This window comes from Gopherus flavomarginatus, chromosome 16 (genome assembly GCF_025201925.1).
Source record: "Gopherus flavomarginatus isolate rGopFla2 chromosome 16, rGopFla2.mat.asm, whole genome shotgun sequence".
Taxonomy (NCBI): domain Eukaryota; kingdom Metazoa; phylum Chordata; order Testudines; family Testudinidae; genus Gopherus; species Gopherus flavomarginatus.
The window spans coordinates 18,866,225-18,884,917 of record NC_066632.1 but is presented as its reverse complement, the minus strand read 5'-3'; the positions used below and the strand labels follow the sequence as shown (position 1 = coordinate 18,884,917).

The 18,693-nt window shown below is 59.4% G+C and overlaps 1 protein-coding gene across 2 annotated transcripts in view; it reads left to right on the top strand.

Moving 5' to 3' along the window:
• RAPGEF3 (Rap guanine nucleotide exchange factor 3) overlaps nt 1-17,860 on the top strand; it is a 67,988-nt gene extending 50,128 nt beyond the window's left edge. For both annotated transcript variants that reach the window (XM_050925807.1, XM_050925806.1), the window contains exons 13-28: nt 545-623; nt 1,874-2,024; nt 2,236-2,318; nt 2,957-2,996; nt 3,264-3,345; nt 6,984-7,130; nt 10,094-10,191; nt 10,667-10,792; nt 10,921-11,102; nt 11,267-11,357; nt 12,092-12,142; nt 12,805-12,892; nt 13,646-13,710; nt 14,400-14,454; nt 15,843-15,914; nt 17,378-17,860. In XM_050925807.1, the coding sequence (XP_050781764.1) occupies nt 545-623; nt 1,874-2,024; nt 2,236-2,318; nt 2,957-2,996; nt 3,264-3,345; nt 6,984-7,130; nt 10,094-10,191; nt 10,667-10,792; nt 10,921-11,102; nt 11,267-11,357; nt 12,092-12,142; nt 12,805-12,892; nt 13,646-13,710; nt 14,400-14,454; nt 15,843-15,914; nt 17,378-17,496 (1,529 nt within the window). In that variant the 3' untranslated portion in view covers nt 17,497-17,860. The remainder of the gene's footprint in view (nt 1-544; nt 624-1,873; nt 2,025-2,235; nt 2,319-2,956; nt 2,997-3,263; nt 3,346-6,983; nt 7,131-10,093; nt 10,192-10,666; nt 10,793-10,920; nt 11,103-11,266; nt 11,358-12,091; nt 12,143-12,804; nt 12,893-13,645; nt 13,711-14,399; nt 14,455-15,842; nt 15,915-17,377) is intronic.
• The last annotated feature ends 833 nt before the right edge of the window (nt 17,861-18,693 follow it).

The following is an 18,693-nucleotide window of genomic DNA, read 5'->3' as shown; positions in this document are numbered from 1 at the left end:
CCAAAAGGGAGTTGCAAGGCTATTGCCATCCTTCCTTCTGCGCTGCTTTCAGAACTGGGCAGCTGGAGAGCCGTGGCTGCTGGCTAGGCACCCAGCTCTGAAGATAGCACCACCGTCAACAGCAGCACAGAAGTAAGGGTGGCAATACCATACCAGGCCACCCTCACTTCTGTGCTGCTGCCGGCTGTGGCGCTGCCTTCAGAGCTGGGCAGCCGGAGAGTGGCAGCTGCTCTCTAGCCGTCCAGCTCTGAAGGCAACGCAGAGGGCTGGGATGGCTGGGGGCATGGTGGGAGCGCAGGGGGCTGGGATGGCTGGGGGCTTGTAGGACATGGGGGCTGGGATAGTTTGAGGGAGCTGAGATGGTTGGGGGTAGGAGTACAGGTGGCTGAGGTGGTTTGGGGGCAGGGGACTTGGATGGTTGAGGGGACAGTGGGAGTCTGCTGGGCTCAGAGCCCCCTGCCCTGGGATTGCTGCTGGGCTCAGAACCAGTGGGTCCTGCCTGGGGCGAGGACCCTTTAACGCGTGCTGGGCTGGTGTTTTTCAGATACCTTGGTTGGGGATTTCCTGCTGACCTACAATGTGTTCATGCCGACCACCCAGCTCTGCAGAGCCCTGCTGCACCAATATCCTGTTAGGGCTGCAAGGACCAGCACCTTGCAGGGCAGCCGGGGAGGGGGTGGGTCATGGGGGTTTCCTCCTGACCACAAAAGACAGAGAAACAGAAAGAATCTGTGAGGAGCACGCCAGAGAACCACTGGGGTGGGGGGGTCTGTAGCTCTGCAGCCTGTGTGTTCTGCACTTGGGCTCCACTGTCTGAAGAGACAGACCCATTCTCAGGGCTCACTGGCCCAGTGGTGCCACCCCATCCACACTCACTCCTGGCTCATTTTGCTGGTCTCCAGGGCTGCCCAGAGGATTCAGGGGGCCTGGGGCAGGGCCGGGTCTTCGGCGGCGGATCCCTCTCGGAGGGAAGGACCTGCCGCCGGATTGCCACCAAAGAATGAAGCAGTGGCGGTAGAGCAGCCTAAGTGCCGCTGATAGCGGCTTTTTTTCTTTTTTTTTTCCCACCACTTGAGGCGCTTGTACTCACCAGGTGGCACCCGCTGCCGAAAACCTGGAGCGGCTCGCAGGGCCCTGTGGGGCCCGGGGCATGGGGCAAATTGCCCCACTTGCTCCCCCATCCTGGGTGGCCCTGCTGGTCTCAGTCTAAGGCTATGTCTGCAGTGCCAAGGGGTGTGAATAAACCACCCCCTTGAGTGATGTAAGTTACACTGACCTAAGCGCTGGTGTGGACAGGCTGCGTAGGTGGGGTGTAGCTGCTGCCACTCGTTGGGGTGGAGTGATGAAGTCGATGGGAGAAATCTCTCCCATCTGCATAGAGCAGCTTACACTGGCTCTGAGCGTTCTAGCATGGCCATAGTCTGCATCCCTCTGGCTTAAAGCACCTGCTGCCTGGGGCCAGTCTGCACCGAGCTGCGCACTGCACAGGGGCCGTATGCAGAGAGCAAAGGCATCCCAGCAGCCGAGCTACAGACTAGACAGAGCTGCTTACACATGGGGGTGTGTGTGTGTGTGTATCTGGAATGGGGTGACTGTCAGCAAAAGGGCAGTGCTGTTAGAGCCAGCAATGTGGGCGTCCTGGTCCCCCCCGCTGCCCATGCCATGGGTCCAATGGCCTTCTGCCGTGCACACTTCCCACATGCCTGTGCTGTGGTGCTGATTGCTTCTGCTGTTCTCTGGGTGCACACTGCAGGGCTCGCCCCTCTCTGCAGTGGGGCCGCTTGCCCCTGGGCATGCCCTGCAGACTTGCTGCCTGACCTCATTACTGCTCCCAGCATACACTGACCTAGAGGCTTCCTTGACTGGCCCCCACTTTCCATGCGGAGCCGTCTGAGGGCTCGGAGCAGGAGAAGGCTGTCTACTCCCTCAGCAAGCGGCAGAAGATCTTGAGGCTGGTCAGCCAGTGGGTGCTGCTCTATGGACCCCTGCTGCAGGCCGACCACAGTGCCATAAACCTGCTGCAGGTACTGCGGGGAGGTGGCAGGGGAGGAGCTAAGCAGCGTATGGGTGGGGGAGTGTGGCAAGCAGCGGGCTCAAGGGGGCTGACATCCAAGGGAATAACCTCAGAGCTGCTGAGCTCTGTCCCCTGCCACCCATGGCCACCGTTCCTTGCACGTCCCTTGCCAGTGGGGATGCAGCCCATGAGGACGTGATTCCAGACCCTTTGTCCTGCAGCACCTCTCGGATTTTGTGAGCCGGGATCCACGCCTGTGCAACCTGCTCCGGGACTCGACACAGGATCGTCGGAGGAACAGAACGTGAGTCACCGCCCCGCCCCACCTCCTTACATCCAACCCCCCTGAGGCCCTATCTGTGCCTAGATGGACATCTCTCACGGCAGCTCTGCCGTAACCGGAGCCATGCCTGTGCTTCACGCGGGCCTAAGTCCCAGCGATGTGGCCTTGGCCACGCTGGAGAGGCTGTGGTGTAACCCGTGCGGCTGTGACTGGAGCGCTGGACTCCTGGCTCCTAGGATGGATGTGCAGGTGTGTGGGGTTAGAGTAGTGGTGGGAAGTCAAGAGGTCTGCCTTCTACCCAGCCCCGCTGCTAACTCACGTGGCTGGGCAGGATGGACTTGGGAGGCTAAGGGCTCTGGGACGTGCCAGGAGGACACGCTCTGTGGAGGAGGAAACTAGTCAGTATCATTTGGACCCTCTCCCCCTCCAGGTATCTGGGCTCCCAGCTGAGAAGGAGAGGTTTAAACACACAGGAAGCTCTGGGGCTCAGTGCTCTGGTGGAGGAGCCCCAAGCTGAACTCCCCAAGTGATCTCACAGCTGCCGGCTCTGCTCCGGGTGACGTGGTGCCCCCTGGGTGCTGTGACTGCAGGGAGCTGATTCACACCCGGGAGGGGCTGGCTCTAGGGCTCTCACCCCTGTGTGTTTCTCCTCTTTGCAGACTGGAGAACGGTGGCGGAAGCGCATCTCCACAGCTGAAGGTACCGACAGCCCAGCAGCGTCGCGGGGCACCTGCCGCCCTTCTCCAAAGGGCATGATGGGTGGGCAGGGAGCCAAGGAAACGCCCTGAAGGGGAGTGGCCCTGACACAGGCTGAGGGCAATTGTGTAGGGCTTTGTGGGCTTGGCTCACCTGAGCTGCCCTGTGAGTCTCCATGGAAGTGCTGTGCCCTTGGGCTGTGAGCATGGCAGATGCCAGTGTCTGCCATTCAGCAGCCCATGCGGACGCTTCTTCATTCCCCCATCCCAGGTTCGGAGTACAGGGAACTGGATTGCCAGCCTGGAGGATACCACGCTGAATAACAGCTATGCCATTGGAGCCCAGGACAAAGGTAGCAGCTCTGCGTCCGCCCGTCACACACATGGGTGTGCACACACCGCACAAAGAGACTGCTTCTGCGCCCTCACCCACACACATGCGCAGCACACTCACATCCACACAGACTGCTTCCACCTCCCCTCTCTCTCTCTTTCACACACACACACGCACAGACTGCTTCCACCACTTCACACACACACACACACACACACACACACATGATTTCTTCTGCCTCCCCCACTGCTTTCACTCCCCCCGCAGACCTCTTCTGCCCCTTCTCTCTCTCTCTCTCTCTCTCTCACACACACACACACACACACACACACACACACTGCTTCCACCTCTTACACACACACACACGCACAGACTGCTTCCACCTCCCCTCTCTCTCTCTCTCTCTCACACACACATACACATGCACAGACTGCTTCCACCACTTCACACACACACACACACACACACACACACACACACACACACACACACACACACGATTGCTTCTGTCTCCCCCACTGCTTTCACTCACCCTACACGCACAGACTGCTTCTGCCCCTTCTCTCACACACACATTGCTTCCACCCCTTACACACACACACACACTGCTTTCACGCTTTCATCCCCCCACCACACACACACACAGCTTCCGCCCCCTCACACACAAGGCTGTCTTCCCCCCACACACACACACACTGCTTTCACGCTTTCATCCCCCCACCACACACACACAGTCACACACACAGTCACACACACACACACAGTCACACACACAGTCACACACACACACACAGTCACACACACAGTCACACACACACACAGAGCTTCCGCCCCCTCACACACAAGGCTGTCTCCCCCCCACACACACACTGCTTTGACCCCCTCTCACACACACCACATACAAAGACTCCTCTCCCACACACAGATACACACACACACTGGTTCCGTCCCCTCACATCCGCACACACAGACGGCTTCTGCCCCCTCTTTCTCTCTCACGCACACAACACACAGAGACTGCTTCTGTCCCCTCTCACACACACAAAACACACACAGACTACTTCCGCCTGCTCACCATACCACACACAAGACTGCTTCTGCCCCCTCACACACAACATACACACACGGATTTCTTCTGCCCCCTCCCACCCACACAGACTGTTTCTGCCCCTTCACAGATGCACACACACACCTAGGGTCCTAGATCTACAGGTAAACTCCTGTGACTTCTCAGGCATCCGCAGAGGCAACATCTCGCCTGTAGATGTGTGAGGTGTAGCCCCTCCCCTTAGAAACAGTCACCTTGTAGGTATGTGGGATGTTGCGCTTCTGTGATGCGTTCTCAAGGGTGCAACCAGAATTAGGGTACTACTGAGACCTCTGTCTTGCCAACTTGGGCTCCCTCTCACACTGTGATTATGTGACAAGCTGCAAACCCCTCCAGGTCCTGCACTCACACAGACATTCACAAGCAGGGACACATCCAGCTGAGTTACATGAATGCTTTCATAGGCCACCCATGAACCAACAACAGAGAGACTCTGGTAAATTCTGCCCGCTCCCTAGCCTAGAATGCCAGAATGTACCGTCTTGCCCTGCTCAGAAGCCTGACCGGTGTAAGTGTATTACCCAGTCTGTCCCTCCCTCAGTGTGGAGAGGATGTGCACCTGTCCTTGCTCCTGTGCATGTTTCACTTGACACTTCAAACAACACACTGTTTTAGGTAAAAAAATATAAAACAGATTTATTAACTGCAGATAGATTTAAAGTGATTATAAGTAGTGAGTGTACAGATCAAAGTTAGTTACCTGAGGCCACGTCCACACTACAGAGTAAAATCGAAATTAATAAAATCGATTTTATAAAACAGGTTTTATAAAATCGATTTTACGCTTCCACACTAGGGCACATTACTTCGGTGGTGTGCGTCCATGGTCCCAGGCTACTATCGATTTCCGGAGCGGTGCACTCTGGGTAGCTCAGTAAAAGAATGGGACCAATAACTTCGATTTCCGTCCACACTAACCCTAAATCGATATAGTAATATCTATTTTAGGGTTACTCCTTTCGTTTAGCTGGAGTACAGAAATCGATTTTAAGACCCCTTAAAATCGATTTTAAGTGCCTTGTAGTGTGGACAGGTACAGCGTTAAATCGATTTAATGCTGTTTAAATCGATTTAACGCTGTAGTGTGGACCTGGCCTGAGAAATAAAACAAAGTCGCAATCTGAGTTCTATTAACTAGACAGGATTTGAATCAAGCAATGTTTCACCCTGACAGAAAATACAAGCAGGTCACAGATCTTCCATGCACGGGCAAGAAATCCCTTCAGCCTGGAACCACCTCCTCCGTTCAGTCTTTTTCTTCAGACCTGTTTCCAAGTGTTGCGTTGTGGGGGGAGTGAGGACAAGTGATGTGATGTCACTTCCCCCATTTATAGGTTTCCAGCTTGCTGGAAAGATCTTTTGCTATGATGTGAATCAAAAAGTGTCCATTGTTTACCTGCCCCCTTTGAGAAGGCTTCATTGTACACAGCTAATGATAATGTGGATTCTAGGGTTGCCAACTTTCCAATTTCAGAAAACTGGACACCCTTGCCCTGCCTCCTTTCCCCCCGTCCCGCCCCCCCCTTCTCTGTTGCTCACTCTCCCCCACCCTCGCTTACTTAAACCGGGCTGGGCAGAAGGCTGGGATGTGGGGTGTGGGCGCTCTGGCTGGGGGTGCGGGCTCTGGGGTGGGGCCGGGGATGAGGGGTTCAGGGTGCAAGAGGAAGATCCAGGAGTGTGGGAGGGAGATGTGGACTCTGGGCAGGAGTTCAGGTGCGGGAGGGATGCAGGGTGCAGGCTCTGGGAGGGAGTTTGGGTGTGTGAGGGGGCTCTGAGCTGGGGCAAGGAGTTGGGGCGTGGGAGGGGGGTCAGGGTGCAGGCTTTGGGTGGCTCTGGCTGGAGCGGTTTGCGGGGGCTCCAGGAGGCACTGATGTTAGGCGGCCCCTTAAATAGCAGCTGCACCAGCGGTGCCCTGGCATTTCCCAGGCCTCAGAGGCTGCTCTGTCTGCCATGAATCCTGGACACATGTCGCGGGGAGGACAAAAGTTTTTCCTGTTCTCTGGAATGCAGACTGGCAACTCTAGTGGATTCCCTTTACTGAGCCATCAACACTGTCTGGCTTCTCCATTGTTGTACCTGAAAGGCTGCTTGTGGGAGTTCCCAAACTCACTACATATTTCAATAACACACACATAGCAAAACTTCGTATACAACGAAACCACAGACAATCCAACAGGATATTAATGCTTAACAGATCAAGACTTTTAAAATAGCACCTCGCAAGGCAGACCTTTTACAAAACACATCATAATTATATCACCATGGTAGATATGGGGGTGCCGGGGTGTTGCTTTGGGGTAGTGTCACACCTCCCTTTAGACACAGTCACCCTGGGAGGTGTGTGGGGTGCAGACTCCCTGACACGGTGGCCCCCACACCCTAGAGGCAGGGCTTGTGCCCTGGGGCCCCAGTCTGTCTCCCACAGAGTTCACAGCTCAAACCTGCCCCCAAATGGGGCTCCCTGCCCTAGGATCCTGGGTCACCTGTGCCCTTGGCTGGCTGGATCCTGGCCAGGGGGATCTCACTAACATTCCCCCTGCCTTCCCCAGTGCCCTATGACATCTACAGAGCTGACCATTCCTGCCTCACCGTGGTGCTGCCAGTGAACGCCTCCGTGCGCGACGTGCTCCAGTCCCTCGCCTGCCAGGAGGGCATGCATGGCGAGTGCATGTTGGTCAAGGTCAACTCAGCAGGGGGTGAGTGAGTGGCATGGTGCAGGGGGGAGCTGGGAAGTGCATTCTCCCCCTTCCCTCCACCAGCTGCACTGGGACAGCACGTCCTCCCCCGACCTCTCGTCACCTGCACTGGGGCAGCACATTCTTCCCCTCCCCCTGCTAGCTGCACTGGGGCAGCATGTCTTCCCCCGAACTCCCCTGTCACCAGCACTGGGGCAGCACGTCCTCCCCCGACCTCCCCTGCCAGCTGCACTGAAGCAGCACGTCCTCCTCCGACCTCCCGTCACCTTCACTGGGGCAGCACATTCTTCCCCCTCCCACTGCTAGCTGCACTGGGGCAGCACGTCCTCCCCCGACCTCCCCTGTCACCAGCACTGGGGCTACACATCCTCCCCCGACCTCCCCTGCCAGCTGCACTGGGGCAGCACATCCTCCCCCGACCTCCCCTGCCAGCTGCACTGGGGCAGCACATCCTCCCCCGACCTCCCCTGCCAGCTGCACTGGGGCAGCACATCCTCCCCCGACCTCCCCTGCCAGCTGCACTGGGGCAGCACATCCTCCCTCGACCTCCCCTGCCAGCTGCACTGGGGCAGCACGTCCTCCCCCAACCTCCCGTCACCTGCACTGGGGCAGCACGTTCTTCCTCCTCCCCCTGCCAGCTGCACTGGGACAGCACGTCCTCCCCCAACCTCCCCTGTCACCAGCACTGGGGCAGCACGTCCTCCCCCGACCTCCTCTGTCACTGGCACTGGGGCAGCACATCCTCCCCCGACCTCCCCTGCCAGCTGCACTGGGGCAGCACATCCTCCTCCGACCTCCCCTGCCAGCTGCACTGGGGCAGCACATCCTCCCCCGACCTCCTCTGCCAGCTGCACTGGGGCAGCATATCGTCACCCTCCCCCACCAGCTGCAGTGGGGCAGCATGTCCTCTCCCCATGTCCCCCCCATCAGCTGCACTGGGGCAGCATGTCCTCCCCCTGCCTCCTCCCACCAACTGCACTTGGGCAGCACATCATAGAATCAAAGAATATCAGGGTTGGAAGGGACCTCAGGAGGTCATCTAGCCCAACCCCCTGCTCAAAGCAGGACCAACCCCAACTAAATCATCCCAGCCTGGGCTTTGTCAAGCTGGTCCTTGAAAACCTCCTAACGATGGAGATTCCACCACCTCCCTAGGTAACCCATTCCAGTGCTTCACCACCCTCCTAGTGAAAAAGTTTTCCTAATATCCAACCTACACCTCCCCACTGCAACTTTAGACCATTACTCCTTGTTCTGTCATCTGCTACCACTGAGCTCCATCCTCTTTGGAAACCCCCTTCAGATAGTTGAAAGCAGCTATCAAATCCCCCCTCATTCTTCTCTTCAGCAGACTAAACAATCTCAGTTCCCTCAGCCTCTCCTCGTAGGTCATGTGCTCCAGCCCCCTAATCATTTTTGTTGCCCTCCGCTGGACTCTTTCCAGTTTTTCCACATCCTTCTTGTGTGGGGCCCAAACCTGGACACTGTGCTCCAGATGAGGCCTCACCAGTGCTGAATAGAGGGGAATGATTCAGACATCATGTCCTCCCCCGATATTGTCCCCTCCCTCCACCAGCTGCACATCTTCCCCCTATCTCTCCCCTCCAGCTGCGCTGGGGGAGCATGTCATTCCCCCTCCCCGCACCAGCTGCACTGGGGAAACACGTCCTCCCCCCACGTCCTGCCTCCAGCTGCACTGGGGCAGCACATCCTCCCCCCCACTCCCCTCCGCCAGCTGCACTGGGGCAGCACATCATCCCTCCCACTTCCCCCCCCCGCCAGCTGCACTGGGGCAGCACATCCTCCCCACTCCCCCTGCCAGCTGCACTGGGGCAGCACATCCTCCCCCCACCTCCTGCTTCCAGCTGCACAGGAGCAGCACATCCTACCTCCTCTCTCCGCTAGCTGCACTGGTGCAGCACATCCTCCCCCCACCTTCCCCACCAGCTGCACTGGGCCAGCACATTCTCCCTGTACTTCCCCCTGCCAGCTGCACTGGGGCAGCATGTCCTCCCCTTCCCTCCACCGCCAGCTGCACTGGGGTAGCATGTCCTCCCCTCCTCCCTCCAGCTGCACGGGGGAATCACGTCCTCCCTCAGCCTCCCCTACCCGCTGCACTCAGGCAGCATGTCCTCACCCCTCCCCCTCCAGCTGCAATGGGGCAGTACATCCACCCCTCACCCCCCCATCTGCTCTGGGGCACCATGTCCTTGCTCCGCTAGAGTGTCCCTGAAGCAGCTGGAGTGAAGAGGGGGCAGTAATGGGGCTGGGAGAGTGGGATGCATTCACTTTAGGCAGTGTCTGGGTCTGCCAAGCATCTGGAGGCCTGTTCACCTGCCCAACCCCTTTTCTGCAGCAGCGACACCTGGCCCCTCTCCCCATGCTGCAGCTGCCCCTCTCCGCTACCCCTCAGGCTGCGAGGATTTCCTTGAGGCTCGCCCTGCCCATACTGACCCAGAGGGGGTGACGCTTTTCTAGAGCTACTCCTGCTCCCGCCTGGCCCAGACACCACACTGCATCTCAGGGGACAGAGCTGGGCTGAGACTCAGGCTGCATGGCTGATCCATGTCCTCCAGAGACCTCCCAATCCTACACCCCGAGCCTGTCCCCTCTCGAGCTGCAGGGAGTGGGGTGCCCCATGCAGCAGCCAGTGTGGTCCCTGGTGCACTGTCATTGTGTGGCACCGCCTGCCGCAGCCCAGTGCCGGCTCTACGGGTGTGTGGGGTTGGCATGCCCTCCTCACAGGCCTGTGAATTCACTTGGGGACAAGGGGGATGCCGGAGGAACCAGTCTTGCCTAGGCTTGGATTGCCCCATGTCTCCCCTGTGCCCCAGGGCAGTGAGGCTGGCTGCCCCCCTCCGGGAACATGCTGGTCCCTGCTGGCTGGTGTGCGTGCAAACACCGCCGCCTGGTGGCCACTGCGGGAGTTGCTCTCCAACAGGCTCGCTCTCTCTCTCCGACAGATAAAGTGGGGCTGCAGATGGACACCATCGGCGTGTACACATCCCTGGGCCTGAATGAGAGACTCTTTGTTGTGAACGTCCAGGAGCTGCACACCCTGGTGAGGGCTGGGCGGGGGGAGCAGGGTTCTAGGCTGGGGGCCAGGCGAGCCTTGTGCCCCTCTCTTTGCCCAGGGCTGGAGACTCCATCCCACGAGCTCTGGTCCAGCACACACACCACCTGGGGGCTGCTGCTCGTCATCAGAGACACTCAGGGCTGGGAACTGGTTGTTACAGGGCGTGGAGACCCCAGGCCCAGCACTGCAGCACACAGGCCCTGGGCAGCAGTGCGTGTCCCCCAGGGACTGCCCAGCGGCAGAAGCCGCACCTTGACCTGGGGTAGATGGTTTGAGGTCTGGCCTCTGTGGCTGGTCTGCCTGGCTGCCTGGGCATTCACAGCCAGCAAAGATCTACCGGCTCCCCGCTGAGCTGAGCAGGGCTCTGGCCCAGAGCTGCCTGGCTCACCCACAGGCCGTGCAGAGCACGCAGGGCTAAGGAAATGGGGGCGTGTGACATTCTCGCTCCCCCTCTATCCAGACCCCTCATCCTGAGCAGCTGGGGCCCACCATTGGCTCCTCAGAGACCCTGGACCTCATCAGCTCCAAGGACTTGGCCAATCAGCTGACGGATTACGACTGGAACCTCTTCAGCAGTGTCCACCAGGTAATGGGCAATGTCTGGAGCAATAAGCCTGGGGTCGGAGCAGAGGGGCTGTGGGCCAGGCGCTGGGCTGGCTCTCAGGAGATGCGGGTCCAGTCCCAGCCCTGAGCTCTGGCCCTTGTGTTTTGAAGGTTGAGCTGATCTATTACATCTTTGGGCAGCAGACGTTTCCCAGCGCGACCACGGCGAACCTGGAGCGCGTCATGCGGCGCTTCAACGAGCTGCAGTACTGGATCGCCACTGAGCTCTGCCTCTGTGTGGAGCCGGGCAAGCGAGCCCAGCTGCTCAGGAAGTTCATTAAGCTGGCTGCACAGTGAGTGACTTGCAGGCAGGGAACTCGTCCTCCAGGAGTCCCAGCTGCACCCAAGCCAGCCCACTCCATGGAGGCAGCCTGGTGCTGGGTCCTGCTCTGCTAGCTCTGTCATCCAGGCCGAGAGCTAGCCCCCAGCCCCTGAGTAACTGTATCTTCCATTTCAGCCTCAAGGAGCAGAAGAACCTGAATTCTTTCTTCGCGGTGATGTTTGGTCTGAGCAACACGGCTGTGAGTCGCCTCGCCAAGACCTGGGAGGTACAGACCAAGGCACAGGCCCTGCTGCTCCAGGTCAGATCCAGCCTGGGAAACTTCCCCCAGGGGACCAACTCCAGTGGTAAATCAGCATCTCCCTGCTGGACCCTGACAGGCAGAGGAGGAGCCTGTCCCAGGAAAAAGGCCATTTGGCATGTCCAGCTCACCAGGCCGTTGGACTGAGACGTCCACCCAAGCCCTAGGATGTGGGAAATGATAGCATGGCCCTCAGCTCCTAATAGCGTAGGCAGAGTTCACTTCTTGCTGGGCGATGGGCCGAACCAGAGACCCAGACTCAGTTAATGCGAGTGTCCTGGCCAAAATCCAACTGCTGCTCACCCTGCTCAGCTCCCTCCCATTGAGATACAGAGTCCTTCTTCACTCCCTTCCCTATGCCCTGTGTTCCACCCCAAATGTGGCTGCAGCTCAGTGCTGGCTGAAACAATCCTTGTGTCTAGTTTCTGGGCTGGGGCCTGCCTTCTTCACACTCGGAACTCCCACAGGAATGGAGGCAGTTCTGGGTGCCCAGGGCCTGGCTGTGGAGGGGCAGTCGAGGGGTCAAGTCTCCATGCAGCCCCCAGCATGGCAGAGGCTCTGAGAATGCGTGCTGTTGTGATTTATGATGAGGGAGGAGACGTGGCACCTGTGTGAGGAGCAGGAGAGGGTCCCGGTGCAGGGTGCTGGAGGATCCACCTGGGGTTCGGGGGACGCTCTCACCTACTCTGTCTCACACACAGAGGCTGCCGCACAAAACCAGGAAGCTGCACGCGGCGCTGGAGCGTATGCTGGTAAGTTTGGCTCCCTTTGCCAGCACCTTCACCTCCCCACGTGATTCTTGCAGATGGTGGAGATACCCCCAGGCAGGTTCCCATAGCCCAGCCCACCCAGCTGTGGGAGCTAAGCCATGCGGGGCTGGGGCAGTGCCTGGGGGAGGGGTCCTTTGGGGGCAGGAAGTGGTGCAGCTGATGCAGGAAGGGGAACCCCTCCCCCTTTCCATGCTGCATGCAGCCCACATGCCCATCTCAGGCCCTTGCTCTGTGGTGTCAGAGCACTGCAGGAGGAGCTGTGCTAAGCCCCCTGGTCACGAATCATCCTAGGTACACTGGGTGTGAGCTGAGGTGCTGGCCCTAGCGTCATCTGGGTGAGGACTTTCTGCCTCCTTAAATCCCCCGCAGCGTCAATTGGCTGCAGCGGCCCCCTGCCCTTCCAGCCCAGAGCTACAGCTAAATAGCGGCTGTGCTGCACCCCAGCGGTGGCAAGGTGACCCTCCGGCAGAGGGGCTCCCTCAGGCTGAGAGGGGCTGCACTGGCCTGGAGAGTCACGAGCCGCTTATGGCTGCGGGAGCTGAGCTCTGGCCTGCTGGAGGCCTAGCCTGCAGCCATGGCCTTGTGAAGGCACTGCTTGGGGGCCAGGAAATGGCTCCTGCTCTGAAATCCCTTTCTCCTTTCAGGACCCCTCCTGGAATCACAGAGTCTACAGACTGGCCATCGCCAAACTGACCCCGCCTATTATCCCCTTCGTGCCCCTCCTTCTCAAAGGTACAGGAACAGCTCAGGGATTCCAGCCTGGGAGGGCGAAGGAGCTGAAATTGAGAGGGCCGGGCAGTAACTCTGTTTCCAGAAGTGACCCCCTCCCACAGTGGTTTTGCAGAGACTGGGTCCCCTTCTTCCCAGGGAGGCCAGTTCCCCTGGGCACTAGCATTCCAGAGAGGGCAGGCAGTGGGGCGCTACTGAGTCCAGGCACACGCCCTGGAGAAGCTCCGGAGACTCCTCACTTGGCAGGGCAGTATGGCTACTGAAGGGGACAGTGTTGCACTGCCTCACAGTGACACAGAGCCCATCCCGCGGGACCGGGGCTCCATCCTGTGGGGTTGGGGGACCAGGGCTCCATCTCATAGGTCAGGGGGACCGGGGCTCCACGCCACAGAGAGGAGGGACTGAGGAATTCAATCGTGTGCAATTGGCTCCAGCCCCCCAAGCTCCTGATCTCTTTGGCCATGGGGCCACGCCTCCAGTGGACACTGGGTTTGGCTGCTGTTGTCGGGCTGCTCCTTGGGGGTGCTCTGAATCCACACCTCTATTACCAACCCTGGGGTGTGGAAGGTGCGGGAGTCCCTACGGGAGCCCTGCCGGACGGAGCAGCATTGGAAGGATGGGCCAAGCACGGGTTCAGTGGCAGCAGCCTCCCCGCCACAGAGAACCCCCATCTCTGTTGATGGTCTGAGGTGTTAGCTGGTGCCTGTGGAAGGAGCCACACGAGGTGGGCTCTGACTTTGAGGCTTCCCCTTGCAGACATGACCTTCATCCACGAGGGCAACCGCACGCTGGCAGAGAACCTCATCAACTTTGAGAAGATGGTGAGCCAGGCAGAACCTGTCACCCCTCCCGGCTGGCCCCGCTTCCCCGGCGGCTGGGGGGGTCTGGCGAAGTGAAGTGCTGCACAGACACTAATGCATTTGGGGCTCCCCCAGCAGGCGGCTCATGCTCTTGAGCCCCGTTTTTCCAGGGAGGAAGCTGAGGCACAGTGAGAACCCAGGTGTTCTAGCTCCTGGCCTCGTGCTCTGACAGGCCTGTCTGGAAGAGGGGCTTCGGCTGACAACAGTGCTGAGAGTGCCTGTGCACAAGGGCTGGACGGGGCTGGCTGAGACCAGCTCCTTCACTCACTCCCAGCCCACGGGCTCCTCCGCCCCACTGCAGCTCCTCAGCAGGGTGTGGCTGGCCCCACTTGCCCATCCTGCAATGCTGCCCCAGCCGAGCAGAGGGGATGCCCCGCCATGGTGCCCCATCCCTGAGCCTATGGGGTTGTGGCTGCTGTGCACATTTTGCCCCTGTTCCCCATGGCGCTTTGCTGGTGTTGCCTGGCTGAGGGACAGGCTCTTGGCAGAGGGCATGTGCTAGACGAGGCAGCTGTGCCCCACATCCCTCACAGGCACTTGGCTTCCGAAGTCGTGGGAGGGGGAAGAGCTTTACCTGGCCTGGGAGGGAGACGGTGTGCGCACCGGGCCACACTGCCTGGCCAGTGAGTAACCCTGTGCCTTGCCTGCAGCGAATGATGGCCAAGGCCGTACGTATCATCCACCACTGCCAGAGCCACACGTACGGTGAGTGCGCGCCAGGGCCTGTGAGCAGGGCCAGCACCCAGCCCTGGGGAAGGTCACCTGCCAGCCAGCATCATGCAGGCAGCGAGTTGGGGCATGGGGGCCATGGCAGGTCGCGCCTCCTGTGGGTCGAGTTCTGGCTCTCGTGGGAGCAGGCACTTTGCCACCCACCCCCAGCACTGTGGTCTGCCCTGCAGGGGTACAGCCAGGGTGGGGGTTCTACCAAAACAGCCCAGTAGGCACTGCCAGTAGAGTGGGATTTAAGAGAAGAGGGTACAGAGGCATGGAGGGGGGTAGGGAGGCACCGTATAGGGAAGATGGGGGGCATTGGAGTAGGAGGGCAGAGGGTGTTGGGGGACAAGGAGGGGAGTGCCCAGAGCTGTTAGGCACCTTGCCACTGCCTGCCCTAGTGTTGGAAGCCAGGTCTGTGCCTGCTGGGCTCAACTCCCTGGTTCCACCAGCCACAGGCAGCACAGGCATGACCCCCTCGGCCCACACAGGCCCCACTGCCCCCTGCAGGTTAGTGACAGACACGCTCCAACTCCCCGGCCCTCTGAGTCCATGGGACACTCCCAGAACTTCCCCCCAACTTACCCCTTTCACCCCGGGGGCATCGCTCGCCAGCTCACAGCACTGAGATTGCTTGTAGTACAAACGAGTCAGAGTTAATTTAACGGAGATCAGAGAAGGGTGTGGAATTAATGGAAACAAAGGGTTACATATAAAATAACTCAAACGGCCTTCTCCTGCCTCCTGCTCACCCAAAGTTTAACAGGGATCCTCCCTTCATAGGACACACATGCTGGTAGCTTGCCCCTGGGGGACCTCTGCGCCCTCAGATACTGTTCCAACCATCCATTTTCTTCACTTGTAAACAGGGTACTCCCCTCCCTGCTGCTTGTGTTTCTGGGCTAGACTCTCCCCTGGAGACTTTGCAAGCACTTGATTATCATTTTGCTTGGACTGGAAGTAGGTGTTCGTTGTGAAGTGTACAGTGCTCACTTTACATACAGCCTGACAGGCGTCTCCTGCCTGGCAGAAACATACCATCTTCTGGTGCCCAGCCCCAGCTCACAGACCTGAAGAGCATAATATGCCGCACAGACGCATAGCTCCTGGCGTAGGACCTGTACATACATTCTGCACTGATTGCAATGACCAATGTGACACTGGCTTTCAGTAAGGCCTCCCATGACACCCTCTGCAGAGATCAGACCGGGGAGCTCTGTAACCCTCTGCAGCCCCGTGCCCTCTGCCAGTTGGGTCACAGATGTGTAGGAAATGCGTTAGGGCAAGGTTGGGGGAGGAGGGTTTAGGGGAGCAGGGGGCTTATGGGGGCAGGAAGCATGTGCTGTGAGTGCCTAACATCCTGTTCTGTTCTCCCCTCCTAGCTCCCATCTCCCCGCTGCGGAGTCGTGCCCCCCAGCTGCTGGAGGACCCCCAGGCCCTGCGGATCTCCACCTGTACGGAGCCCCACCTTCCTTACCCCTCGCGATGGCAGCCTGCTGGGAGGGATGAGTAGGAGCATGGGGTGGGGGGGTGCTGCCCCTTCCCCATTCATGGCCTGTCATACAGCTCCACTATCCGGTCCAGCTGTACCAGGGGCCTTGTGTGGGCAGGCCATGTCCACTGGCTGTCCCTCAGTGGGGCTCCCACCTCACATCTGTGCTAATGAGAGCACGTCAGGCCAAGGGAGTGAGTGTAAGCGGAGGCCCACCCACAGCCCACCCACAGCAGTTGTGGGGAGATTCCGGGGTGCTCCTGCCTCTGGCCATAGATGGGGGACCTGGCCAGCCCCTGAGCTGGGCTGGTTGCTTTCATCCTCTCCAGCCAGGGTTCCCTCATTCTCCATTCACGTTAGTCCCTCACCCCGACCTCGTTGTCCCTGCACTAATGACCCTAGGATCTTCTGCAGCATCAGTCAAAGGCCGGCTTCCCTGTGCCAGCGGGAGCTGTGTCTGCCACTGTGCCATGGAATGGCACCCTTCTGCTGAGTCGTGGCACCATCACACTCATTCTCGGTGCTCCCTTGGGAATAGGGAGAGCAGTGATCCCACTCACAGCTGGCAGCTTCCCCTTCAGCACCTGCTCCCAGGGCACCTGCCCTCCTGCTCAGGGAATGACCCCTCTCTGCTTGCCCAGGAGCAGCCCCACTCCACACTGGCTCACTCGCAGATCCCAGGGTGAAAGGGATGGAGTAAAGGAGGATGCCAGTCCTGCCTGGTGGGCATGAACAGATGTCTCCAGGGCAGCTCGGGGGGCATAGCCCGAGGCTCCCTCCCTTCCTGTTCTGAGGGCTCAGTCCCTGTGCATGTAGGGCCCTATTCTGCTTGACTGCGATTCTGCTGGCTTCTTGACTGCAGCCCAGCTCCCCACTTACCCACCTGACACAGCCCCAAGAGGGACAGGAGCAGCCGCTGGAGCCTGGCAGTCATTCAGCCTCAGCCTCCCAGTCCCCTCCTGCACTCACTCCTCTCCCTGCTGGGTTCGGAGGGGTTACGCATGGGCCAGGTAGTCAGGTGCTGCTTCTGCCACTGACTCACCCTGGGACTTTGGGACTGTCCTGGCACCAGTCTGTCAGGTGGGAATCAAACACAGGATCTCCTGGCTCCCAGTCCTGTGCACGTTCCTGCCTAGAGGGTACAGAGGCTGCACCGCCACCTGCCTTTCCCACTTGTGGGAATGTGCCTGCAGGCCTGGCTTTGAATCCCCTCTTTGCACAGCCCAACAGAGCCAGGCATGAGCTGCACTGCCAGCTGTCCCTGCCCTTACTTTTCCTTACTCCGCACTGGGCTAACACTGCAGCCCTAGGGCTAGTGTCAAGGTGTGGGGCAGTGAGGGAACAGCTGCCTGTGCTGAGCTGTGGGCATTAGCCAAGAATGTCCCACCCCATCCCCTGCTCTGATCTGGGGCTGTTTCCTTGCAGGCTCTGAGCAGTCCCTGGGCGGGCGGAGTCCTGCCTCCACCCGGGCCTACCTCCAGCACCTGAAAGTGATCGACAACCAGAAGGAGCTGTCACGGCTTTCCCGGGACCTCGAGTCCTGATGCTTGGGACGAGGGATGGAGCAGGAGAGGCCAGGCTAGAACCTCCAAGGGGAGCGCTCCTCAGCCAACCAGCACATTGCCCCTGCCTGGCTGCAACGGGGCAGTTGTGCATGCCCTCCACTTCCTGTGAGAGGGCTGGCCATGCATTCCGACTGTCCCCAGTGCAGAGGGACCCCACTGTAGCCCATGTGCCAGACCGCCTGCCCAGTCAGGACCGGGGACCATTCGGGCCGCACCATTCCTCTCAGACTTGGAGCCAGCTGGCTAGAGCCTGGAGCAGTAACGGGCCAGCCCCAATGATGATATGAAGAGAGACACGGAGGGGCAGGGCCGAGGGAAGAAAGGCTGGACGCTCTGGCTTTACCCACCGCCGACAATAGAAGTATTTTTTGTACACGGGATGTTTTCCTTCCTGGTCCTGCAGCAGCATCTCCAGCATGGAGCTGCCAGCAAGGGGGGAGGAGGGAATGCGGCTTTTCTGCTCAAGAGCCTCCCGCACCCCCAGCACCATTGCGGAGGGGGACAGCCCCCAGGCACGTGAGAGCGTGGGCGCTAGCTACAGCATCCACTGCTGGACCTGTCTGGGCGAAGCTGGGGCGGGTTAAGTTGTGCCAGCCAGAGTACCAGAGTCCTCCTGCAGACAAGGCAGCGGGCACTCCAGCCCCGGCTAAACTGGAGGAGGTAGAATACCTTCAGGCCCAGGCTTCCCTGGCCCAGCTTAGCCCATGCTGGAGAACGACTAGCCTGGCTCTAAATGCTAGTGTAGACGGGGGTAAATGGCATGTGCCGGCAGCATGGTTACCAGGCCCTGCTCAACTGTGCCCACTAGTGACTAGCAAGTGGTGGCTTCAGAAGAGGGCCCATTGGAAGCAGGAGCTGGAGAGCCTGTGCTGACTGCTCCACATGGGGTGGCGGCTGGTGCTCCACTGCCAAGATGGATTGAAACTTCGTTCGAGTTCCAGGAGCAGGGAATAAAAATCTCCCTCCCCCCCAGCTGCTGCAGAGAGAAGAGGCAGGATTTCTGGCCACACAGCTCACTGCCAGCCAGGGCGGGCCCCAGGCGTGGCGCTCCAGCTCAGCACTGTGGCTCAGTGGGGCACAGGGGTGCAAGGTTCTGGGGGCCCAGTGCTGAGGGGGCTGGCCAAGGCCTCAGCCAAATGTTCAGTCACCTCCTTAAGTTAGTACCTGACAGGAGGC